This window comes from Oreochromis aureus, linkage group 7 (assembly GCF_013358895.1).
Source record: "Oreochromis aureus strain Israel breed Guangdong linkage group 7, ZZ_aureus, whole genome shotgun sequence".
Taxonomy (NCBI): domain Eukaryota; kingdom Metazoa; phylum Chordata; class Actinopteri; order Cichliformes; family Cichlidae; genus Oreochromis; species Oreochromis aureus.
The window spans coordinates 34,747,708-34,774,415 of record NC_052948.1 but is presented as its reverse complement, the minus strand read 5'-3'; the positions used below and the strand labels follow the sequence as shown (position 1 = coordinate 34,774,415).

Genomic DNA, 26,708 nt, shown 5'->3' with positions numbered 1-26,708 from the left:
CCAGTACCCAGCCTTTCATATCTGCAAAGACATTCGTAGAGTTCAATAGGGAGAGACGGGAAGGAAAAAGATATCTATAACACAGAAAACCAGCTTTTCTAAAGTTTGAATTATTGGATGCAGAACAAGAAAACGTTGCACTGAAAAGCTTTATTGGAAAATTCAGTGGGCATGAAAAAAGTCTGACTTCAGAGAACATTTCAATAAGACAACTCGAGTTACAAAGTGCTAAATCAGTCACCTGTAGAGATTTGAGAAAAGGAAGAAAAATGCTCCAGGAAAAGCAAAAAACAAAGAAAGTCTCAAAACATTTTAAGCTTTGAAAAATAATCATTTCTGTAAGACATGCAGATGAGTTATCGACTTGCGGGCTCTGTCACAGTGAAGCAAAGTGACGGCCGTGTGAAGCTGTGTGTTGTTTTTTTCCTCAAGTGGCTCAATCAGTCGACTGAAACAGCATAAACAAAACTGATCCACGTCTTAGGTCCCCGACATGGCGACACTCGGTGGAGCAGGAGCCTGTGCAGGCAGGAACCAACAGACAGTGCTGACGTTTTATTGTCGACATTTCATGAAAAATATAGCAGACATAATCATAAGTGGTATATTCTGCCAATCGGCAATTAAAATAGTTTTTACAAATACTGTACAATCGCTTCTCAAAAAGAAGAAAAAAAACCAGACAAGATTTTGCAATATAACATTTGTTGAATCCATTTCACTTCATGTACACATGTTTATTTAAGAAGAGAAAAACACTTTACAAAAGACTTTTTGTACAATTAGGCACAAAAAAATAATTACGATATGATAAAGCTGTGTTTATTGTACCATCCATACACTGTATAAAAGATGAATGAATCACAAGTCGTTAGCCATTGAGCATTTCATGGATTATCATCTTTTCCGAATTTTAGAATGACCAAAACGTACAAAACAGACTTAACGTTTAACTCTGGATCATTCCAATTGAGTGACTGAGCGTCACTCACAAGAAAGTGTTTGTGTCCGTTTTCACCATAGACTTCAACAGGACGAGAGCTCTTTATCCAATCACACATTTTGCCCTCTAGTGTCCATTAAAAATAATGGAGGCATAAACCAACTCCATTTGGGGTTCACTTTCTGATACACAAGCCGTGTTTAACTTTTACACTGTCATGGTGCCACCATAATAAGTGCAGTTGAAGCATGGCATAATTAACACACAAGGTTAAATATATATCTCAAGACACGTTAACACAGCTTTTTTCATGATTTCTTATACAGCAGGAATTAAGAATTGAATTATAAACCATAGAAAACTGTAAATGAGACGGTGTAGACCAGATGCTAGGAGATTTAATTATCCCCCTGCTGCTGTGCAGTGAGGGAGGAAAAAAGAAACTCAGTCAACAGACATCAGTCTCAGTAAATGTTAAACTTCCCTTAAAGCCAGCTGCTTATAGGATTCAGCTTCTGCAAAACTCTTGTTAAATTAGATGTGGGAAAAATAGAGATTATACAGGGGAGGGAGGAGGAGGGGGGAGAGAGAGAGAGAGAGAGAGCGAGAGCGAGAGAGGCTATGGCTATGTTTGTCTGCTAGTTGGTCAAAAAGTTTGGTTCATACTGAATCTCTCAACAACTCTTTGACAAGCTGGTGCGACAATGGTTATGCCTTGAAAAACAACAACAAAAAACAAAAATACAAAACAAAACAAACAAACAAACAAACAAACAAACAAACAAACAAAAAAAAAAAAAAAAAAAAACAAAAAGCAGGGGAAAAAAACCCCAACAGAGCAAAACAAAAACAGCATCTTTCAATTTTTTTTTTTTTTTCCACATTTTTTCAACATGACGTTACACAATATTAAAACGGGAAAAGGCTCAGAAATCAGGACATCGATTTAATTCTGTAGGAACGTTTTACATTAAAATATGTACACCGCTTTTTTGTCATCCACCCACCCTGATTAAAAATACAAGCCCGACTTTTAATTTTTCTGTGCTCAAACTTCCACTCAAAAATTAACACCACTGATGCAGCAGCAATTACACAAAAGAGGAAACAAAACCACCAAAGCACAACATACATCCAAACAGGCACAGCAGAACGGTGGCAACAGTAGTGTACATTCAAAGATGTGGGTCAGTATGGCTCTCTGGTGGATGAAGCTTATTAACATGATGTTAGAGTGGACCCATTATGCTCCATATCTTTACTCTTGGACTCTACTGGAGTCCCTTTATTGTTCACAGTTAAAAATAATGCTCATTTTTCTTATGCTTCGCACTCTAAAACAACTTGTTTTGATTCCGTTCCTTCTCTTAAGTCACCTTCCTTTGATTGTTTTGTTTGCGTGTGACAACCAAAGTTTGAAAGGCAGGTATGCGGGGCTTCCGTGGTCATAACGATAGATGGAGATAATTTACCTCAGCCTAAGCTCATTTTTGAAAATTTGGCCATATCTAATATGTGATTAAAGACATTAAATTGATTTTCCTAACACTTGTTGCGCATAGAATATAATTTAGTCCTGTATGTGCTGAAGAAGGTTGGCCGGGGAGAGGGAGGTCCTGGCTTTTCTCCTTCGGCTGCTGCCCAGGTGACCCAGATTCAGGTAAGAGGCAGAAAATCGATAGATTTTAAAAATAATTTTGTTTTGCCATCAGATGTGGAATACTCATTTCTGCTCTGCCCAGCTCAGCTTTGCAAAACCCATAATATTGCCAAAGGGTGTTTCTTCCAACTCTGCTTTTAAATTTTCATTTGTGGCCATTTTAAATGTCAAAATCAATATATCGATTAATGGCTCATATTGGCCATCAGTCAAGACTGACTGATGATTTTGTTGGGACCGATATATTGATCAAAGTCTAACTGTAACAGTATATGTCATAAAATAAAGAAAACCAACATAGGACCACTTGTAAAGTGGGCCTTAACATTTCATCTAGTTCAAAAACAGATACAAATCAGAAGCAGTCTGTGATCAACTATCTTTAAAGCAGTGCTTACAGTGCACTGGATCAGTCTATGAAATTGATTTTTTTTCTATCATTATCATAAGGAAAACCAGGCATCCCATGTGGCCCTATATAATCATCTGATAGATCTGACATCTCATTATCAATAAACAAAATCTGAATCAATCATAAATTAAAATAAATCACATATTTAGAAAAAAAAAAAAAAACTTAAACAAAATCACAATTCATAATTTATTTTAATGTTCAAAGTACAGAATAAAAACTACATTGCACAAACTTCAACAATCATACCCAGGACAAATTATATACTTTCACTAAAATCTGACCAATACTCTAGAAGGAGTAGTGACTCATGTAAAAATTTAAAAGTGGTCATTAAATGACAAATATGCCCTCAGTCTGGTTTAATCGTGTGCAAGTTTCACTAAAATATGACCAATATTTTTGGAGGAGTAGTGATTCTTGTGAATTGTGGACAGATGGACGGAAGACACCTTGCCATCGCATAAGCTCATCAGTACTTTGGATAGACGAGTTTAAAAAAAAAAAAAAAAAAAATCCCCGTCTTAAACATGTCAGAACATTAGAATGACAAGCTATTTGTTGTATTAGCCCAGTAAAAGGAAACCATAATGACAGATCACATTTACCACATATTTTTAACATTTGTTTTTGACGAATAGGCGATCTTACACTCCTTCTGTTGGCAAAGGGTCCCTGAGCCATGTCAAACCCACATGTGTATATGGACTATCCCTCATAGCTTCAATCTCTTTACTGTCAAGCATTAAACAGATTTTTTTTTTCCTGCAAGCTTTTAGTCAGACTAGTATCTCCATCCATTTCCACCATAAAACTTGAGTATTTGACAGATTCCCAGGGAAGACATCAGGAGATGGTAGGAAGTCATTTGCATTCATAAAGAATGTATTTCCTCTGTGGCAATGCAGCATGGACTTCAGAAATTCTTAAAGTCTTTCTATAAATGCATCAATGCCAATTTACATGGGTCTTACAAGAAACCCCACAACTGCTGTGGTAGCAAAGCTGAACAAATTTAAAGTTACCATGAAAGCAGATTGATTTGGGTCAGTTTCAGCCAGTTTTGCCTCTGAAGGAAGTTTGCAAAATCTGCCTGTGACATTGGCTTTGTGAACAAATATCCTGAATGAAAGACTTTTGAATCCTCTCCACAGTCAGAGTTGAGCGAGATACGCTGTTACCTATTGAACCCAGCACAAATTTGTTAATTAAACTCTCAAACCCATAAGCCACAATTTCAGCCTGCACAGTACCAAACTAGGGGGAGGCGGTCCAAATACAAGTAGAGTAATGCCTTTTTTCTGGCCCACATGAAGCTCAGAATGGCACTGAAAGATACAGATTTACAAGATTTTTAGTCAAGGGAAATATAGCATATCTGATGGAGTGGTTTTTACTTCAGCTGATAAAAGAACAGAACTAAAAAGGAACACATTTCTAGATAAAAACAACCAAACAATGAGCTCCTGATCATCTGATACAGAGCTGTTTGCAGAGGTTACAGGTGAGTGTCACCGCAGTAATGAAGAGAATACCTGCTTCCTCTTATAACGTGAATTTGTCTCATTAGAAACTCACCAGCCAAAACACAAGAATGTGTTACACCGGTACTCCACACAGAAACAGTATCTGTTTTATTGAATCCAAGTGGTCTAGCCCTTGAATATAACATGACCTCCTTGTTTCCAAATCTAATTTATAGAGAAAAATGATATCAGGGCCAAATACTGGATACCGTCCCTGACACTGGAATGATAATGTTAGTAGGCTTGTTTGCATCTAAACCTAAAGTAACTATCAGCTTAAAACTGTATGGCAACCATAGAAATTTCCCTTTATAGAATATATTGTGCTTAACAAATCTATTAAACAATCACTGAGTGTAAGGTTTATTCCACAGCTTCCTTAAATTACCTATATTGGTAATTAGTCATCTTTATGACTTTTAACCAATATATTTTTAATGCTACAATTATATACATTTATTTCATTAAGAAGCCAAATTACATTTATTTGCATTACTGAACACAAAAAATAGATTATGTGATTGACTGCTTAATTTCTGACTTCCTATAAGTCCAGTTTGCCGGCTCAAATTTGGGTATAAAAATAAGAATTTTGTTCAAGCTTTTCAAAGATTTCTCAAATATTTGTGTTTTCTTCTTTTTGTGACGGGCTAATAAATTTGTTAAGCACTGTGAGTGCAAATATATTCAATAATAATAATAATAATATTATTATCATCATCATCATCATCATTATCATCATCATTATTATTATTATTATCATCATCATCATTATTATTATGCTGCACCTCCCTAAGCCCGTTTGTGCCCGTCTTCCCTTCTCAAAAAAATTTAGTTCTTCCTTCCCCCTGAGGCCAAGTGCTTACTTATAGGGGATCATTAGGTCACTGGAGTTCTCTATCAAACAGTTTAGCATCTTCACCTTGAAACTTAGTGCCTAAATATACAGTAAGCATTAAACTTACTGCCAAATATGATGTCAAAACAAAATTCTAAATGTCCACATCTGCCAATTTAAGGAAAAGCACTCTGGCTGAGCCCATTGGCTGATCTGCTAACAGATCAGCCAATGGCCAATTTGGGGGGGGGGGGGCAATAGACACGTTGTTTATTTATTTATTAATAAAGGGGAAAGCAGGGGGGGGTATATTCCAGGCCAAGACTCCATGATCTGATTGCAGGTCATTGATGACACACTTTTTTTGTGTAAAGTACACAAGAAGCTCAAATGAGTGGTGGTTACAGTATTGTATTTTAGTAAGTGCATTCAACCAAAGCCTGATCAAATACGTACTCTGAAAGAAGACAGACTACAAAGACTGAAAAGCTTCTTGTGTCAAGATTATTATTCAAGACTTATTACATTGTTATTACATCTGTAGAGCCAGTTTACTGGCATACAGGTAACACCTAAAGAACCACGACTGCTTTAATGCTACACAAAATGTAAAGATCGTAAACAACAGCCACATTTTTCTCTACAAACACAGATATGGCTGTTCAGGAAGCTTTAATTCATTTAACTCTTTATTTTGCAGTATCATGTAAATCACTGCTAAAAGTGTAAAAGTGATATAGAAGAAGACAAAAAACAAAAATAGCAATGAAAAGTAACGGAGGTCAACAGCTGGAAGCTGCACAGCATGAGGGTGTAAAAATCGGTATTTGTCCTAATATTTTACTTGAAGACTTTTTTTTTTTTTTTTTTTTAAATCAAAGACATAAATGTTCAGTATTAGGAAAACTGATTTCCTCTGCAGCTAGGCACTGACTTGTGACCTGGAACTGATCCCCTGTGTGCTGCGCTGCAGTAGCCCATAGCTCCCACACACAGGGGTATAGGGCCACATGGAGTAACAAAATCCTGAGGGGTTTTTGACTTGTGTGTCATTTTTATATGCAAATAAGTGCCAGTGTAAAGATAACTATGCATCACACCACACTCACACACTAGAGCCAACCGTTTAAATATAAAATTCAGCTGAAAGTGCTCAAAACATTTCAATCACTGCCCTTCAAGCATGAGAGTCAACAGACACCTAAACAGCCAGGACTCCTCAACATGTAGGACTAATGAGAGTTTTTGAACTCGCATGGCAAAAACGAACAAACAAGAAGATTCTCAGTCACCCAAGTACTAAAGAAAAGTGTTCCCGGTAGCTTGATCTGATTTTTAAAATGTATTTTCTTTTTTACATTAGAGACCAGCTCTGTCACTAACCTTTTCCTTAGGAAAAATTAACAGAACAAAACAAATTAAACTCCTTTACATATCAGGCAGACAGCACAGATCTGCTTTCACACAGCAGTTCAGCTTGGACGGAGACTTAGAGATGCACCTGACTCCACGGGCCTGATTTTTACTGATGTCTCCAGAGTATTCACTTAGGTGGAGAGGGCCATATGGGGAGAGGATGGGCTTCTGTGTTAAAGACATACTTGTCTAGACTGAGAAGCTCCATGTCATCAGAGAAGAGCAGATAGAAATACTTCAATGTCTCTCCCAGGAAGAAACTCTCCATCTTGTCCCGGGGCCCGGGGCTAAGAGGGTCGCGGACGTTGTTAATGGATGTGTAGCCACCACCAGAGACCTGCAAGAATAGAGGCACCTAATCAGAAAGTTAATTTCCCCATTGGGAAGCAGAAAAATATACCATGATGCAAATTAACCTTTTCCAAAGCTGCCCAATGTTTTACACATGAAAAACAATCAGCTTTCCCTGCGTGCACTGTGAACCCACAAGAGAGGGAAACATTGAACTGTGGTCTTTTCTTTTCTCCATCAGTAATCAGTCTGCACTGCTTTACTTTTTATTTTTGCAGTTGAAATAAGTGTGTGAACCTAATCATTTTCTTTTATGATCAAAAACTTAAGAAAACTGCAACTGGACTGGACTTTTAAACGATTAAAGCCAATGTTCAAAGTACAAAATCACCCCCCCCAAAAAATCAGATTCATTTACTGGCTAGTAATGAAAACTCGTAATCTGATCCATATTCAGCTGTCTGTACCTTTGTGTACTTATTGAAACTCTGCAGCATGTCCCATCCCCAGTCTCTGTACTTGGTGTCTTTGGTGAATCTGTACATGTAGAAGAGACTTTCCACAGTTTCTGGTCTCAGCAGGTTGTGTCTGTCCGCAGGCTGAAGTGTACAGAAGAGGTTGTCAGAACATTGTACAATAAAAACAAGAACAAAAAAAGATGACATAAAGATCAGTGTTTCAGCTTGACCCTTAATAGAACCAGTCAGTCCCACAGAAAATGAAAAAAATGAAAAACACCATTTTGAGGACATCTTATAAGAGCAGCATCAGTGGGCAAGGCTACAGTTAAGATTAAATACAAGCTAAGAACAGGGAGGATCAAAACTCATTCACTGCACAACAGACATCTGGACAGCAATGAAGTCTTTGTAAACCCCAAGCTTCTCTGTATTATTATACTACTTTCTACCTTTCACATTACAGTACCTACACAAAATACCTAGAGTGAGCGTGTTCAATGTCAAAATCATGTCTAAAAGCAACTTCTGTCCAGGCACGTCATGTGCACACTCACACAATGTGTAAAATCCTTGAGAATTTCAAACGCCTTCCTTAGTTTTTAGTAACAGAATTTAAATGAGCTCCTGAAATGTTTCAGATCCATATTTAATATTAATAGAAGTGGCAGAGCAGAGAAGAACAGTAACCAGATAAACCTACAGCTGTTAATGAAAAATAAAATGAGCCCTGAGGAGGGTTAAGGTGGTTACGGTCATGACTTTGACAACAAATGTAAACTCACTGATTAAAATTTCCCTCAAAAGGGTCAAGAACTCTCAGTGGGTGTGCATCACTCTTGGTTATTGTGGCTCGTTAAATATTGTGCTTTTAATACAAAGAAATAACAAAAGACTGTTTCGCAATGCAGATCTATAAATTCAAATAAATAAAGATGTTTAAATCATATGTGGTTGTAGAGAGTTCTAAAATGTTCACCAGGCAAAACCTTTGTGCTGGTGACCATTACGTTTTTCCAGCTGCACGATCACAGGAGGTGAGGGGGAGGTCAAAATCTACACTCACTAGCAGCCGCTTCTTAGCTGCTTGTGTCTGTGCTGGACTACAAGGGAGGGCAAGTAAATACAGCTGTTCTCTGAGTATCCAGCCTACATAAACTACAACATTAACATGAAAAATAATGCTTGGAGGAAGTGTTCGATTACTTTTGATATACTAGGTAAACATCAGTCAGCGAGATTCAGTCTATTGCAACAGATTACCTCCATGAATACTCTGCATCATAGCAACCAAAGTACCCTACATCTCCAAACCACATTCAAGCATTCCCACTCTGGTGGGACGCACCTCCTTACAGTAACAGTAAGTAATAATTACATACAAGCCACACTGAAAATGAGTGAATACAAAAACCAAAAGACACTGCTACATGTGATTAATGTAATAATACATTTAACAATAATAGTAAAATAAGACATAAGATGATCAATAAGTTGAGTCTCACCTTCACAATAACATCACTCCCATCACTGGCCTGCAGGCTGAAGTGTGCGATCTCTGGGCTCAGTCCAGTCTCCATCTGCTTGTACATCTGGTGACAGGTCTCCATCAGCTGCACAGCCAGATCCATATGATCCCCTGGGAGGCCGTTGTGGGCCCCGAGAGCAAGAGTCCCTGGCAGGAAACATACCAGGTGATCCTGCAGAGTGAGAGATACAGTCCAGAAAGAAGAGGCTGAGAAACGATGACAGATTAATGATAGCTAAAATCGACCAGCTAATGAGTGTCATGGGACTTTTTATTGATACAGATTTAGCTCAAGCACAATGGGTGATTGATTTAACAAGGCATTTGTCTATGGTTGACTGACGATGGCATTGTAAAAAATAACCCCGAACAAGTGCATTGGATTCAAGACCACCTTATCTTGTCAATGACTCTGAATAAGTATCTCTACCATCTTAGGATTGAAGCGGTTGTGGGACAACTCTCCGACAAAGGTCAACTTGCTGGGTCCCGTCTGTCTCACCAGGTGTTTTTTCACTCCCTCTATGGCCTGAAGGTAGTCCTCCAACAGACTGGACAAAGCATACGCATAAAGAGGAAATATTAGTAACATACACAACAGACACTATCATATGATTAGTCACTCTGCAGTAATGTGGTTTGGGACATTGTAATACTCACTTGATAAAGTGCATTAACTTGTTGTCAACATAAAACACAGTTCAAAAGTCTCAACTGATCATGACAACCCCAAAATATAAAGCCAGAGTCACAAAGGCGAGAAGAACAAGAAGTTCAGCAACAGACTGTCTGCTGCCACCCAAGAGCTTTGATCTTGACATCACAAATCTATTCAGAGCATGTGGTAAATGAGTTAAAGTCAAACTGTACTTTAAAAGCTCGGCAAGATTTCTGCATGTGTTCAAAATACTTTGCTCTTCAAAACATGTTGTGGAAATTTGTGTTTCTTGATGTTTTTGCTTTTTTGATGTTTTTGTTGTTTTTTTAGGAATCTTGTATATCCTAGGTATGAGTCTGACTGAAAACGAGGACAATCAACATCTTTCTAAGATTAGTTAGCAAACTGCTTGTAAATGTCAAGTTTATTACATTGCAACACTTCCTGTTCATCTGTTAGACACACCCTTTTGATCTTTAAGGCCCTTATACCTTTTAAACATTACACGGACAACAAAATGATCCAGTAAAGTTCATCTTAGGTGGGACACGCCTAGACTGATGATGGTTTATCATATTTTATAGTTCTGCAGTTTAAGCTTTAGCAGTCTGGCACTTTCCCACAGAATGATGGAAAAACAATGGCAAACTGAGAAGCTGTCCTCACTTGTCTTCTGTTTTGCCTCCCTGAATCCACTGTTTGAGCAGGTATTCATAGTAGCTGTCTGCCCGGGCACCCAGTGTGAAGACTCCTTTGTGGGTGAACTGGCCGTTGTTGGTATTGATGAACATGGGCACCAGTCCGTCATGTTTGCCGGGCAGTTTGTGGACCAGCGTCATTACCTCATTCACAGCCTCCTGGAGAGACAAAAGCGAGGAATGAGAATAATGAGATGACATGAAACCAACAACCTCTGTTCACTTACAGCGGATGTTTGGGGTCATGTTTTTAATTTTTGCACTTTAAGGCTCATCAAAAGCTGGCACACAGGTCTGTCTCCGGATGTGACAGAAACTATTTAAGTTCATGTCAGACCGGGCTGAACTTCTTTAGGCATAAATTTAAGCTTGTCACTTCAATCCCCAGAGAACGAGTGATGGGTACACAACGTCAGATTTTAACTGAACTGAAACACATCATCTTACCACATGAATTTTATTTGTCACTCCATCTCAAAAATACAGATTACAATACATTTTACTGTAGTGCAGACCTTTGTGGTGTCCTAACCTGATACTGTGGATCCTGAGTGAGGCGGCTCAGCTCTCTGAATTCCAGCTGAATGCTTGTGACTTCAGCGAGCGTACTGTCTGATGTCCATCTGGGAGGGTGTGCTGTTCCCTTTCCAATGTTGACATCTGAGAAGGGAATCTTTGAAGGTGTTTTGAAGGCAGGCATCAATCTGGAGCCAAGGTCTTTCTTTAAGTGTAGAGAAGAGACTAAATTAAAGAGGAAGTCACCACTTATGTGTTCTAAGATTAAAGTATTATTGAATTTATTTGAAAAATGCAGCTGATGAACTCTAAGTACAGCAAACCATTATGAAGATCAATCTTACTAGCGTTTTTTGTCGCTAAGAATGCCAAAAACCCAATTTCTCTCATAAACATAAATTATAAATAAAGGAAAAAAAATAAGGAAGATTAACCTTATAAACACTATTCTAGTTTATGAATAGTTTATAGATATAGTATATGCATGTTCTAATGGGTTCAATTCATTTCACAGCCCTAATTCACGTAACAAGCGAGACGATTTTTGTTATAGGACAACTTACAGCCTTTTCCAAGAAAAGCTGGTCTCCTGTTAGATGGTAAGTGCTCAGCAGCCCCCCCAGGATACGTATGGTTGTTTCAAATAAATTCACATCCACATTCTTGTTAAAGGACAGATCTTTCTCTACCCAGGTCTTTGCTTCTGCAAATTCTGTGCCAAGAAAGGTAAATTACAACCGTGTGAGAAAGAGTAACAGGACAAAAAAAAAAAAGTCTGTACATCTGTATGGCCGAGTTTTACTTCAAGTAACACAATCGAGTGGTGTAGTTACAGAGCACACCCAACCCTGTCAGACGAGACTTAGCTGGTCTAGCAGGGTGAAGACTACTCAGTGGGAAAAAAAATGACAGTTTTCAAAATTTGTTTTATTAATATTATTATTATAGATCATACTCTTCCTGCCACATTATTATTCAAGGACGGGTGATGCAAGTAACAACTAATGTCTCTAATTATGCTCGAAGGCTACCAGGTGCTACAACGATGGACCTCTACATCTCCTCCTCAGTGGATTTTTTTTCTTGCATAGAGAAATTTTTGGTAAGTCAAAGTAAAATCAGCAGCACCATAAGACAATTATTTTATTTAAAACTAGTCTTGTTAATTTGGGGGGGGGGGTCATATATTCAAGTACAAGCAGAATTTCATGGTTTTAGCCTAAACAACAAATAACAATAATTCTGTGCAATATCCTACACAGATATTGCGTTTGGTATCAGTTTGGAGACAATTTCAATGATGTAAAGCCCCCCAAAAAACGTCAAACCCAAAAGCCAAAACAAACAAATAATAATACAATATAAATAATACCTTCTTTTAGGCCCATAATCCACATGGTGTCCAAAGCATCAATCAGCGTCAGACCCAGTCCAAACCATTCACCAAAAGATTTGGAGATGGGCTTGAGTTCATCGTGACCCCAGGCGTAGTCCTTGTAGCCTTTCCAAGCATGTCTGAAGGCATCGCATACTGCCTCCAGTCTCTCTCTAGTTTCAGGTGAAGCTACAAGCAAAGGAATAACAATGAATAATTAAAGCGTAAACTTACATCTGCGTCTCCTGCTGGAAGCGCTTTGAACAGCATACTTCTTATTCTTATTATTTGGAGTAGAAAGAGTAGAAATGAAGTAGAAATTCTGTGTCATGTGTTGATGCTTTGAGCACAGCAGGTCTTCATGGTGTGAGTTGGAAACGTTCAACTTTAAGTCAAAAAGAAATGCTGAGCTATAAAGAGCATATAATAGTAGAGCTGGCCAAAGATATGTTAAAGAATCTGTTTGAGGGGAAATTTTTAAACTTTCTCAGTGGACCCTGAAAGCATGAAAGTTTGCTTAGAATTACAGCAAGCAGTGCTGACCTTCTAGGGGGACAGTGTCAGCTGGGTTGGCAGGTGCTGGGGGCGCTGCTGCCTCTTTCTCATTGGCTGAGGGTGGAGGTTCTGTAGCCTGGTCAGCTTCAATCATTGCTCCTCTCCAGCTGTGTATTAAAAGTAAACATCTTACTCCTGAATTATTTATATCAGTCTCTCTGATATATGTACTGAAGCATGCCTCCATGCAGTAAAAAAATGTTTGACTACAATCTTTTATCACCTGACAATCTTCTTTTGTTTTTCCTCCTCCTCGCCTTCTTCCTCTTGAACAACCTGCTCTTGCTTCTCCCTGCCGACCGTGTCTGAAACATTTCCATCTTTGTGTAGGCTTGGTGGACCTCTTTTGTTTGCAAATATCTTTTTCTGTGAAAACACACATTGCTAGAGCTAAAAACACAAAGGAAAACATAAAAATATCATGGAAAAGGTCTGATGTGGTTCACAGGTTGTATCATACACAACAGCTGTATATAGCTAAACCCTAATTTTGAAGGAATGAGAAAAGGATCTGAGAAACTAAGGACACTGCATGCTCATAGAATAGCAACAAGAACACCCTGCGTTATAGTCCATTTAACTATAAAAAAAAAAAAAAGCACCACAATTTTCAAATTAAACATCACATTGCATTAAATATTAACGGAAACAAGGAATTGAGATTATGAAATCAGCGAGAAAGGGCTTATAGAGGTCATACATGAGTGAGAAAAAGGGGTTATCATGTTTATGCAATTTTTATGTACTTGCTACAGTTTTTCAAACGTTGGGTGACTATTTCTAATCAAATTTAGAAAAACAAAAATAAGTGACCACAATAACAGACAATAAGACTGCCCCAGCACAATAAACAATAATTACAAAGAAAAAAAAAATTATTCTACAAAAAAAAAAAAAAAAAAAAAAAAAAAATTACATTTTAACAAATGTTAAAGCTGGGGTAAGTGTTACTAGATATCCAAGAGATACCCACAGGTCTTTTTAGATCTGTTTTTTGTTTTGTTTTTTTAATTTTCCCATATTCTTTTTAGTTTTTTTTTTTTGTTTCTTTGTTTTATTTATTTTTTACCTACTACAGTTTTAACTGATGCTTCCAAAATAAAGAAGTACAAATACAACTGTAACCTTAATTGGAGGCTTAACCAATATGGGGATATTTGGTCCTCTGGCTTCTCCCGCAGCCTCTGGAACAACAGCTGACCGCAAATGAGGTCCCGCCACCGGAGCTGGAGCTTTACCTGCAGCCTGACCCAACACTGGCTTCAAACCTGGAGGAATGGCCTTTAATTCTCTGTCATTCAACTCCAGCCAGTCCTCCTGGTCAGACAAACCTAAACAAGCACATGCACACATAAGAAACGAAGGCCGTCATGATGGTAGCCCAGTAAACTACATTGTAGAGCTATTGCTGAATATTTTAATTATAAACTATGATCACTGTGTTCTGGAGTTGTAATTTTTTTAATCACTGCAAACATGGCAAACACCCAATCCAAATCACCATTCAGCTACATAAAAAGCAAGACCATTAAAATTAATGACAGACTTTGTCTCTGTGTATGTGACGTTAGCTTAGCATGGAGAGGGAAGTGTTTACCTCTCCAATGTTCTGTGATGCTGCTGTAGGAGAGCAGTCCCAATATGAGCAGCAGAGCCAGCAGGAACAGGATGAGGCTTCGCTGGAGCCGAGACAGCTGCTTCCATTTCTGTGGGCAGATAAACAGTGCTAGCTAAACTGGAACACGTCTAACAGCTCTAAATTTCAATCACAGATGTCTCAAAGGAGGTTGTAATTTCTCCCCAACAAATCTGTTTATGCTCCTTTTCAAAAAAAAGTAGGAGCATAAAAGAAGGAGGCATGATAGTCTTCTTACCCTGTATAAACTCAACATCTCTTTCCACTTGATGCAAGTACATTTTCAAATTTCTCATCTAACCAGCTAAACCCAGCAAAGCAGAGGGAGTGAGAAAACCAGCGTCTCTGAGGAGAGAAGGCAACAGGCAGCCTGGCACCACTCTGCTCTAATTAACACCTGTGCAACATCATGAAAGCATTGAACCATTGTATGAGCCATGGCCTCAGGGGGCATTTTCATTTCACTTTGCCATAGTCATTTCAACATAATGAGGATATTCTGTTCAGCCTAACAGTCCAAAAATTGTGCACTGAAAGCAGTGTTTGAAATCACCAGGAGACTCGGGATTCAGTTTTATACTTTTTGGCCAAACTGTGATGCTCAGATTTGCAGTCAGAGCACAGACTGTACATGAAATATGGCTGATAGTGCCATGACATCACCAATTGGTTACTTAAGTTTAGTTGTGAAGCCTCAAGTTGAACATTTTTGATGGCAAAATGTTGTTGTGTTGAAACTAGATGTGATAAGCAAGGGTAGGGTAAAACTGAGAAACCAAGGCTCACTGTTACTTGTCAATAACATGGTAAATCCCTCTGTGCATCCTCCCCCTTTGAACTGTAATGGAAACCAAAATTTACAAAAACACCATGTTGCATTAACTTACAACTAGCGACTAAGGCCACAAACTCAACCAGAAAGCGTTTACTGAGATCACAGACATAAGCTTTCCCCTGTTACTGTCATTTTCCTTTGCATTTCTATCCAACTAGAGATCTTTTTGAATAGAGACGCCCCCTACTGGTCATCGGGATGAATGCAGATTCAAGGAACTTTACTTTTCAAACACAGAATAAGTTGCACTTCTACAGTGCTGCAGTAAAATGCTCCGAACCTATAGGATAAAAACATTCATAGGAATGGAATCCTATTGTGCCAACACTGGAAGAGAGGCAGGGTTCATCCTGAACAGGTCAATCGTTCATCACATGGAGACGGACAACCATTATGCTTGTTTACAAACCTATAGTGCCATGACTTGTTCCCTACCGGATTTCTTAGTCTCTTACATATTTGTCACACTGACATTTTTCAGATGAAACACATTTAATATTAGAGATAGCTAACCAGAGTAAAAACAAAATGCTCATTTATTAAGGTTAAAAAACAAACAAACAAAAAAAACTACCTGTTTGAAAAAGTGATTGCCTCTAAACCTAATAACTGGTTGAAGAAGAACTGTGATGAAGGCTTTGTGATCATTTTGAATTTTGTCCCACATTTCTTTGCAAAACTGAAAAGGGGACAAATAGTTTTTACGCAGCACTGTATACCTGCCACTTTAGAAACATCAATAAAGCTAAACAAAAATAAAATAAAACTTGTTTTCAGTCTCTAGGGTGGAAACCAGTTCTCAAATGAGACCTACTATTTTTTCCTTATTTTCTCTTACCATGACAAACTGTCATCTCAAATATAGCCAGAGGCTCACATAAGGTCTACAGCACAGACCCACCTGCCATTTAAACCTTCTATTTACGAGGGGCAATCAATCAGAAGAAAACTGGCTTAAAGGAAGGGAGCTAAAATAGCTCTTTTCAATTAGAGGATGAAACAGTTTAATATACATAAAAAAAGAAAGCATTATTAAGCATGAATTAACACCTTTACATAACATAGCTTAGATGGATGGATTGACCAATTCCAAATTCACGTACAACTATAAAATCAGCGCAAAATCAGTTCCTGACAGGCTGCAATCAGATACCCCTCCAGCAAACCAGGGAATAAATTTAAGACCTCTGTAAATGCAATTTATGGCTTTTTTGTACTCTCTTAAGCTTTTTTCTGAGAAAATTTAATTAAGTGATCTAATAGCAGGAGATGGATGTTATACTACCCTACCCTTCTCAAAGTTCATACAACACAATGAACAAAAGTCAGTCATTCAATGACCTCATCTGCAGAGGGCTAGGAGGAAAAGTATGAAATTCACTGCTTCCCACCTGATACGTGTGCTTTTAGAAATGTAGAAAAAAAACAAACAAACACTATGATGGAAACAAGGGCAGAGCACTTAGTGAAGTCCCTTGTGCAGTGTAAGAAGCAAGCATTGAGCCCCTCAGAGAAACATGATTTGCAGAGAATGGTTTTCTCAGGAACCATAAACTGTCATTAAATTTGACGACCATCAGGTACAGGTCGACAGTCCCTGCTTCTTTAAGAACAGGCTTTATAGAAGAAATGTCAGATGACATACTGCTGAACTAAAGCATTACAGATTAGTCGATAAGAGCAGTCATTTGCCTTTCCGGTTCAGAGAACAAAATTAATTCCATTTACGAGAGCCAACCGTGCAGTTAAAAAGTGAAGGAAAGTAATCGCAGTGTTTATTAAAGAAGCATTTTTGCTTATGATCTGGGCATCTGTAGAATTTCTCTTACCAGATTACCACAATCCTTTTTATAGCATTCAATAACAGCAACTGAGACTGTTAAAAATTGAATGCAAAAATTGATTCTGTGCATTATGGCAAAATAAAAGCGGACATTGATTTGAGAACTGAATGTTGAAGGCAAGTCAAACAGTTTTTAAAATTAAGCAGATTTGTTGGGAAAAATCATTTGTAATTGCAGATTCCTATGAGTGTATATGGATCTCAGAGGGTTAAATTTGTCAGCAGTCATCTTGAAATGATTCTGGATAGTTATTTTGAAGCCTTATTTAAATTAAAATGTTTCTTTCAGAGCTATTTACTTTTAATTCTGTGAAGCTGTTTTTGTATTTTTTGTATTATATCCAGTTTTGTTTTTGTTGCATTTTTGTTGCAATTTTAATAGTGTGTGTGTGTTCCTTTCTTTTGCGTAGTTTTTAAATGACTGAGAAATATTTGGGGATTTTTTCATATTTAAACTATATACAGCAACAAATTGAAGGAACACTTTAAACACATCAGATCTTCTGTATTGTCCAGGTTTTGCCTCATTCTACGAGTAGCGACACAAAACCTAGCCAAATGGAAAACTAGTGGGGGGGAAAAAAAAAAAAAAAAAAAAAAACCAGGAGGAAACAGTGTCAGTGGCTTCCACCAACAGGGACAATTTTTGAGTAATGCATTTTATTGAGTCATTCTATTTTATTTCATTCATTTTCCTTTATTTATCCAGGTAAAAGTCTCATTGAGATTAAAATCTCTTTTCCAAGAGCGACCAGGCCAAAGTGCAGCAGAAGTTACAACAAACACAACAAATAACAATATAAAAATATTATATTTATATATTCCATACAGACAAGTGAACACAAACATGCTTGAGCCAGTTTGGCTACTGTAACAGCAATTTCCAACTTTTAAGTCGAATGAAGCATAGCTTATCTTATAGCTTCTTTTATATCGAATCAGTAGTGTCAAATATGATTATTATTTATTTATTTATTTTGAAGTGGAAGACGTTTGTTGGCATTGCCCCAAAATTCAGTTTTAAAATACAGTTTCTTGATTTCCACTGGAAGTGATACTTCCTCCACCATCTTTGGTGTTTTGGTGTAAATTTGAAAATTTTCATTTAGGACTTGACTTCCATGTCTCTGTGCCTCAGGAGAGCAACAGTGCAGAGTGCGAGGGAAATGGGTAAGAAACCTTCTGTTGCTTCTAACTCTGTCTTTGAGCAAGTGTTTTACATGCAAATGCAGCACCGATTATGCCACAACCATTGTGTTTAACAGTGATTTAATGGTAATTATGCCCTGATTATGTCAAGGGGAGAAGCTCCAATTGTAGGCAACTCCTACATTTATGTGCTGTTAGAGTAATCAGAAAATTCACATGAACACAACCTTCAAGTCAAAACAACAACTCAAGAAGTCAGAAAATGTTGGCCTTCTTGTTAGCAAAACATGAAAACATGTCATCTGAATGTAAATATTTCGCTGACGGCAAGAAATTTAATCTCTGCAGAAAAATGGCTGTAAGCCTAAACAGTTAAATACCTTGTATTCAAGTTGAAATCCTGCACTTCAGCTGTTTCAATTAAAGTAAACTGCGATGTGTCATTGTCTAAAAACCTATGGACCTAACTGCAAAGCAGCTACATACTGAAAAACGTTATCATTGTTTCTGCACAATTTAGCCTCTCTTGACTGTCGTGTCCTGTTGTTTCCACCTTACAACTTAAAAGAACATGAAGACACTGAAGCTGGAAGAACAAATTTGCTACTTGGGAAATGGAGCCGTCTGTGGAGCATGAGGACTACAATTTCTTAGAAGCAAATGACTTTACCTCTTTAAAAAGAAAAAGCACCAATTTCCACCCAGGACAGCATGTCCTAGCTACTGTTCTGGTCTGCTGTTCTGCCTGCATGGTTTGTTTGTCCTATGAGTGTGAGATAAAATACACCACAATCAGGATGTGATATTCCTGACCTTATATCAACCTGCAGAGGAAACAAAGTAGTGCTTAACAAACAACATCTGATTCACAGCTTTTCTATTTAAAGCTGAGAAATGGATGTATTAATTCACTAAGAACCAAGGCAGTCTCATTGTGAGAAGGTTGTAGGACAAGTTGTACAAGGACGAAAGAAACCTTTAAGCAAAGCAGCACAGTGACTGTCGACCCCCCTGAGCAAGAGCAAAGATGAGTATTGAGACACTGAATATGCACAGCATAATATCCTTGTGAAAACTGAGTACTAAACCTGACAAAAAAGATGAGGACCCTCACAGATTAAACGCACAAGGATGAGAGCGGAAGTAAAGAAAACAAGATTAAAGAAATTGAATGTAAAGAAAACAAGATTAAAGAAAATGTTCTGGGAGACGAAAGAGACAAAGTGAGGGGACCAATATCCATTTGATCTCGCTGGAGTGATCAGACACATTATGTGCTCAGGGGATGCTTTTATCTGAAGAGGTTTAAAGTTCAGGCTGCTCCACAACAAAGGAGGCGTAAAGAAAGGAAAACCGAAGCCCTGGGAATCGATTTGTTACAAAAACAGGTCATAAAAAACAGAGATAATCAATCCAGTCAGACTTGTAACTAAGTAGTCTAATGCTTACAGCTGAAGAACAGAGAAACTCATTAACAAGTGGTCTTATCTTAATACCTCTGGTTGTATTAGATATCACAGCATCACAGAAAAGGCTCCAAGTGAATGAACACGACTGCTTTATGTCAATATTTGATACAAGTTTGTTAATGGTGTTTCATTCACTTAGTTTGTCAAATACGTTCCCACCCAGTAACAGGAACACAAAGAACACAACATTTTTCTACCACCGTTCATCCGTTCAACTTCAAATTTAAAAGCTGTTTCTAGAGACCAGAGTAAGTGCGGTGTAGCATTCAAGTTAATTTGGATGAGCATTTCTCATACTTTGGTTCAAAGCTCAGGTCGGTTACCAGCGTTTCCCCTCCACTGGCTGCTGCTTGCTCCACTAAGGGGACTGGCACATAAAAACCCACCCATGTGACCCTCTTAACTCTAATTTTAACAAAGGTGAACCTTATGTGGTCATGTAGTGTATTTGTTGTCTTTTAATCCCCGTCTGTATTTTACTAACATTCATTCTTGTGTTTCCACGTTCATATTTTCCCAATATCCCAATTGTTTCCTTGTTGTCATCTCCCTCTGGTTTGCCTAATGTTAGTTCCCTGTCCTTCCTTGTTTCTAACGCCCGTTTTATTTTAATAACTGGGCTTTGTGTGTTGCCTGCCACTTCTTGTCTTCATCTTTTCTCCTTATTCCGTGATTTTTTTTTCTCCGACCTGTGTCTCATTTCCTAGCTTTGATATAGAGCTGGGCGATAAAACGATAACGATATGTATTGCAAAATAACTTTTTCTCGATAGAAAAATTAAACTATTGCGATAGACCTCATCTCTCTTGTCCTCTTAAAAAAAAAAAAAAAAAAAAAAAAAAAAGAACAGCCAATCCAAATTAAGTAGCGCAGAGCCGAACCAATCACAGCCGCAGTGTCACGTCACATGACTTGTTACGTACAGCACAAGCGCCAAGGCGCACATGTGTATTTGTTTCTATTGGTGTTTGTGAAAAAAATCAAGATCTTTCAATCACTTTATTCTTTGGCTTGATCAGTTACTTCCCCCTAGCATATATATTGTTGTTTCTGAATACTGTTCTTGTATTTGTTTGTCTATGCATACAATTCTTTTGTAAGTACAACACCATTATTGTGGCACTGTTTAATTCCATTTTGTATTGTACTGATGTTTAAATAAAGGTTTGTTTAACAAAAAAAACAAAACAAAACAAAAAAAAAACATGTGTATTTGTTTTTGCAGCCGGGCCGCCCAGGTAATGAAGGAAATGAGTTTGCCGACTAGAGAAAAATCAACCGAGAGCGTGAGCGAAGGTTACCGAAGAAAAAACAGATGATGGTTCCAATGCTGGAGAGATTGTCAAACGGAAGGGCCACAGAAGTTCCGTAGTGTGAAGGTATTTCGGCTATTTCAAGTCTGACAAAAAACAGAGTAGCGCGCACTGTAAATTGTGCCGAAAGCAAGTCTGGATATACAATAAAGCGGTGCATGCTCAATCTCTGACTGAAAGCGCTAATTCGTCATTCGGCTTTTGTCAGACTAAAGTAACTGTTAAAACTGTTTGAAAAGCTAAGCTATACAACAAGGAGAGATTTTCCTTTTAGTTCTCAGTTTATTTGATATTGACAAAAGTTAGTCAATTTTGTCTGTTCTTCTGTAAAACGACCTAAGATTTATTTTTAGAATTAAAATTTTGTTTCTAAGTGGAATTGACAATTTAGTAGTCTGTTTTGTTTGTTCTATTTTGAAACTTAAACGCTTTAGCGGCTGCCTTTTGTGTAGTTTACAATATTTGCCTTTATCTGAAACTGAAGTCTCATGTTCCTTAAGTACATCTACCCTGTTGAACTTATTATGGGAAATAAATATTTTAATTAAAACAAGCTGCTAATTATTTCACATTTTACTTGTGAGCAACGGCACATTTAAATCTTACAAATATAGTTATTTGGCTTATATCGTGATATATATCGTTATCGCCTGAAATGAAAAAAACATATCGTGATATGAAAAAATCTTATATCGCCCAGCTCTACTTTGATATTATCTGTGTTCATAGGCTCAGCATTTGTGGTTCCTACAAAGCAAGATTAACGACTTAGCAAGCTATGTGGAGCTTAAAGTCTGAGTTTTATGCATCACACAAGTGGTTCTCTTTCTTTTTACCTGGCTAAATCATTGGGGTAACTTATGATGAACATATAACCTGGTCGGGAGCAAGTTATATTCAGAATTTTGGTTTAAAAATTATCTGGCCAACTTTTAGCCAAATCATTTATTTACATGTTTTAAGTGCAGTAGGCTTACAGATTATCTGCAAGGCAAATACATTTTATGTATGCAAATCTGTTAAGCCATCTACCTTTCTAATATGATGAATGAACCCGCAAAGTTGCAGCAGTGTAAACTGTGCATCAGATTCCCACACTGGAAGCGATTCACTCATTGCACATCGTTTTGAAGTTGACTGCAAATGTTCCAGGCACCGGTTGCCTTGGTAACCCCCTAAAGTTTTTACTACTGCCATACGTCAACCAGCTTAATCCTGCATGCACACTGGTAGTTCAGTGATTCACCAGGAACTAATCTCATGTCCTGCCCACTTCATGTTGCTAGTGGTTATAATTTGCCTGTAGTCACCAAATGCCATTATCTTTATATTGCTTCCATTGCGGATGCAGCATACAAAGCTGGAATTGCCGCTACTAGAACACAGAACGCACACTAAGAATATCTGTTCAATCAGTAAAGTCAGTTTCACTTTGATCTGCCAACAAACTAAACCACATCTCTTTATTAATGTATGAGACAGTAACCTTTAGACCTTTAAAGTTTCAGAACTTGCAGCCATCAACTTGTAAGTAAACAGCAGTGCCAAGAGCATATTTAGAAATAAAACCATCAACTTAATGGTTATCTCAGTTTACTGTTAAATTTTATGTTCACTCCAGATTGTGATGCATTTTATCATCACCATTCGATAATATCTGTGATTGGAGGAGGCAGCATTCGCAGGGATATTTTTGTGCGTCAGAAGTGTCACATGATGTATGACAGATTGACTTTTATGGGTGCACACACAGACCCTGAAGCAGAAAACCCAAATTAACAGAGCAAATTATCGAATGGGGTTTTAGGTTTTGTTAAATCAGTTAAAGCAAGGAAAGCTTGGATGTGTTAAACTTCTTTTGTAGAAAACATATCAATACAATTGGTCGTCAAATCAATTGGTTTATGTTTCTATTTACATTTTTTATTTAAATTATTTTTTTAAGTTATCATTATTATTTTCTTTATCTTGAGTCTGTAGTTTTCTAGGAGATCATTACTTATGTTGTTTAGATAAGTGATTCTGCACAATATCACACATACACGAAACTGCACACAGCCACATTACATCTGCCGTCTTTACAAAATGACTGCCTGCGTTTGATGCATTTAGGAGAAAATTGAAGCTACAAAAAACAACATGGCCTGAACTCAACTCTACCTGGAAGGGCACTGCACTAGCTCATATAAAAGGTGTTTACTTGTTTGGAGTTTTGATGATGATGACGGTGTGTACTGCTGTCTAACACACTAGTCCTAAAACTCTAAAGTGCTTTGTGCTATTTAAAGCTGGTATTGTAACTCTAGGCACAACACATGATTCACTTTGCATTTACACATTTTAAAAGAATTAGTGAACACTTTGGCTATCAAAGCACAAATAAATTATTTTCATATACTGATATTTCCTTTAAGCGTTAGCCCTGTGGCCTGACGTGTTGTTGCCAGCACAACCAACTAACCTGTCTCTCTACCGTAACTTCTCAATTTGCTCATCAGCTTCTTTGACTCGATGTATATTTAACAATTTCCAATGTCTTCGTGATTGACAAATAACTGTACATGTCTCAGCTTCATCCTTTTAGTTTGAAAGGTTGTCCTTTCCCCTTTGGATGTGTGTGTGCGTGTGTTTTTAAGCCTAGTTCAACCACTTTGACATTTTTGGCTACTTGCCTCTACTATTATTTCTAACCCTCTCTCTTGACCCTCTCATTCCAGTTTTTAGTGCTGACTCCAGCCTCCAAGTCACTCGTGGTCCTATGCCCTAAAAATCCTCTCTGGCACCGTTTTAGATAATTATAAGTGCATTCCTGTTTCTGTTTCTAAAATCTTTGAGAAACTTCACGTTTATTCGGCAGCCGAGCTCTGTATATCAAATTACAGGACTACTCACTCTCCAGCAGGACTGCCTTCGGTGTTTGCCATTGTTGTAGGTCTGACTGTGTGAGTCACTGAGTGTCAGAGAGATGAAGTCCTTTCTGGAAGGTGGGTACATCCTCTGATCGGGGTTGATGGTCATATGTCATAGAACCTGCCCTAAGAAATGAAGAACACACGAAGTTAGGACTATTCCCTAAAATAAAGTGGAAGGTGAATGTAAAATCCATCAATTTTAGCATTTTTTTCCCTTGCACATTCTTTCATATTGCAATTGTAAGAAAGTGCATGCTGGCTTACATTAGATTAGTCAGCTTCATGACAGCTTTTGTACACCTGACATGCAAGCCTTTTACTATGCTGCTTCTTCTGCTGGACTCATAAACAATAAAATACCCCCCCAATAAAGCTCATATCAACAATCTTGCCTACTGTGCAAAGTACCATCTATATAACAAAAAAACAAACAAAAAAACAAAACACGTTTTATTAGGGTAGTTGTTTGATTTATACTTAAGGCTTAAGTCTAGGTTCTTACTTAGTGTGCTTATCATCATCACGTTTTCAGAAGCATGGACATCTGAGGATAAGAGATGTAGTGTGTGCATGCTCCTTGGTGATGTTTTGGGAAACAGTATAAAAACTCTGGATTTTAAAAACCCAAACTTTAACATGCTCTGTAATTCTTTTAAGGAAAATTATCAAGAGCAAGTAAGCGTGTGTACGGCAGTACGAGTCATCCTTTTAACACCATGCTAGCTAAAGCGTCCAAGACTCAACGTTAATTCAGTTTTTCTCACATCGCTGTCACGCTGTGTAAATAACACCACAGAGTACAAGTCAGAAGTCAAACATTCAGCTGCTTCCCTCTCACCTTTGTGCCTGGTTGGCTGCCTCACAGCGACGCTATTATCCCCAAAGCTGAACAGCTGCTAGCGGGCTACCAGAGGCTAGCTGTGGCTCTTCGGGTCGTTTCTGAATGGAGCGAAATTTTATTTGGGACACAGGTTAACAAACATGCAGCGCAGTTCTCTGTTCGAGCAACACACAATAAGACCCGCTGCCACATGAAATGTCAAGCAAAATAAACAGGAGCACATACGGTTGAAGTTAAGAGATAGGAAAGCTGAGGGAGATACGGAAAAGACCTGACAAACGCTGACGAGGTAGGTCATGTGATGTGCGCACGTGATCTGAGAGTGTTTGAATTAACCCGTAACAACCCGGTTTCTTAACGAATTTAGCTTTGTGCTTCAGGTCATTATTTAACTTTGTTTAAGCTTTTTTTTTTTTTTTTTTTTAATTAAACACATAGTGTGGTGTTTTTCCTAACATCGTTTTGGAAATGTATTTAGTTTAAACAGTACAACCCTGAAGCTTGTTTCCGCCACTGAATTACTAAATAAATAAATAAACAAACTTCCGTCTTAGTTACATTTGATTTACATTCGAAAAATTTTAGCTTAATAATTCAGTCTTCTAAACAGTGACTCCAAATTTAATTATTTATTAAGAAATAAATAAAGCAGTGAAACGTCAGTAGCACATTATATAAACGCATACACTATATACATTCTAAAATAATAAAAAAAAAAATTTCACATGCCACTGCTCATCTGTTGCTGTCAGTTTTATGAGCAGTTTTCATGATAGAGACCTTGATTTTGAGATATTTATCATATCTTTTTCTTTATTTTTTGTAAGCTTGTTTTGTATATTTAATTTTCTGTGCCTTAAAGTGCAATGCCTTATTCAGTATGATCTTTCTCTGAATTTTTCAATTTATTAATTTGAAATTTCAAGTTATTGTCTGGATTTGGAGTTTGAGTTAGAAGGTCATAATTTGGAGATGCCTAACTTGAAATTTTAACCCTTTAAGGTCCACACTAAGAAAAAAGCAATGGAAAAATTTTTTGTTTGCATTTCTTATTGACTTGGGTGAGTAATAACCACAATCAATAATTTTGTTTCAATAGACCCTATAGGTTTTAAAATATTCACCAAATGGTTGAGATGTCACTTAATGGTTTACGTATGAAATGTCATGCAAATACAAGTACAGTAGATAATCCAGTTGAAAAAAATCACATAAAGGGCCAAATTATTAATAACAAAAACTATCCAGGGCATTGGATACAGTTTATTTCTAGTAGCATGCCAGTGAACATTGCTGGTTTTCATTCCACCAAAGGAAAGTATTATATCAAACAACAAAATACTTTTTTTTTTTAAATCTGCAACTGTGAAAAATGTGCAGCAGCACAAAATACTCACATTCAGGCCACTTCTGATTGAATGATACTGTGCAAAATAATTTTTGTTTTTAAAAAAATCAAACAAAAACAGTGCAAATCAAGAACATCTGCTTGTGGTTTTGGTCATCGGGATCTTAGGGTGTAGCATTTATTCTGTGGCCGTGGAGAGCTGAATCATGGTTGTCCAACTCCAGATGCTGGCTTGTCAAGGATGTATCCGAACAGTGGCATATGCCATCTCCTTAACTTGTAACTTATAGCTTGTCTTATACAGGTGTTATAGCATATCAGAAAGCTCAGTTCCTTCCATATGCTAATTATATACAGGGATGAGTGATGGGCATGGAATGGTGATTTGCATTGGACTTATTGCTCCACCGTTTGACCGATGAAAGAGGCATGAGGTTGTCAAACCATTTTACTGCAATCAGACCTTCATCAGACCTGTAATCACAGG

General features: G+C 37.6%; 1 protein-coding gene across 2 annotated transcripts; it reads right to left on the bottom strand.

Annotated features, from left to right (window-relative positions):
* Positions 1 to 131: 131 nt before the first annotated feature.
* Positions 132 to 25,205, bottom strand: man1b1a (mannosidase, alpha, class 1B, member 1a). 2 transcript variants are annotated; one of them, XM_031739064.2, is made up of 16 exons: positions 25,099 to 25,205; positions 24,871 to 24,971; positions 24,013 to 24,155; positions 19,008 to 19,100; positions 14,472 to 14,580; positions 14,000 to 14,205; positions 13,098 to 13,240; positions 12,863 to 12,981; positions 12,317 to 12,508; positions 11,508 to 11,656; positions 10,961 to 11,149; positions 10,397 to 10,587; positions 9,503 to 9,623; positions 9,050 to 9,244; positions 7,554 to 7,685; positions 132 to 7,132 (listed from the first exon to the last, which is right to left on the bottom strand). In XM_031739064.2, the coding sequence occupies exons 3-16, from the start codon at positions 24,136 to 24,138 to the stop codon at positions 6,923 to 6,925; spliced, it is 2,175 nt and encodes a 724-aa protein (XP_031594924.1). In that variant the 5' UTR covers positions 24,139 to 24,155; positions 24,871 to 24,971; positions 25,099 to 25,205; the 3' UTR covers positions 132 to 6,922. The 2 variants fall into 2 exon arrangements, with proteins under 2 accessions (XP_031594924.1, XP_039470866.1); XM_039614932.1 differs by lacking the exon at positions 19,008 to 19,100 and having other exon boundaries at positions 24,871 to 25,196.
* Between the last annotated feature and the right edge of the window lie 1,503 nt (positions 25,206 to 26,708).

Excerpts from the sequence above, each read along its gene's own strand:
- man1b1a (XM_031739064.2), bottom strand. The coding sequence starts at position 24,138 with ATGACCATCAACCCCGATCAGAGGATGTACCCACCTTCCAGAAAGGAC. Across the intron at positions 14,206-14,471 it reads CATCACAGAACATTGGAGAG|GTTTGTCTGACCAGGAGGAC; the intron begins GTAAACACTTCC and ends GTGCTTGTTTAG. Across the intron at positions 7,686-9,049 it reads GGAGTGATGTTATTGTGAAG|CCTGCGGACAGACACAACCT; the intron begins GTGAGACTCAAC and ends TGTACACTTCAG.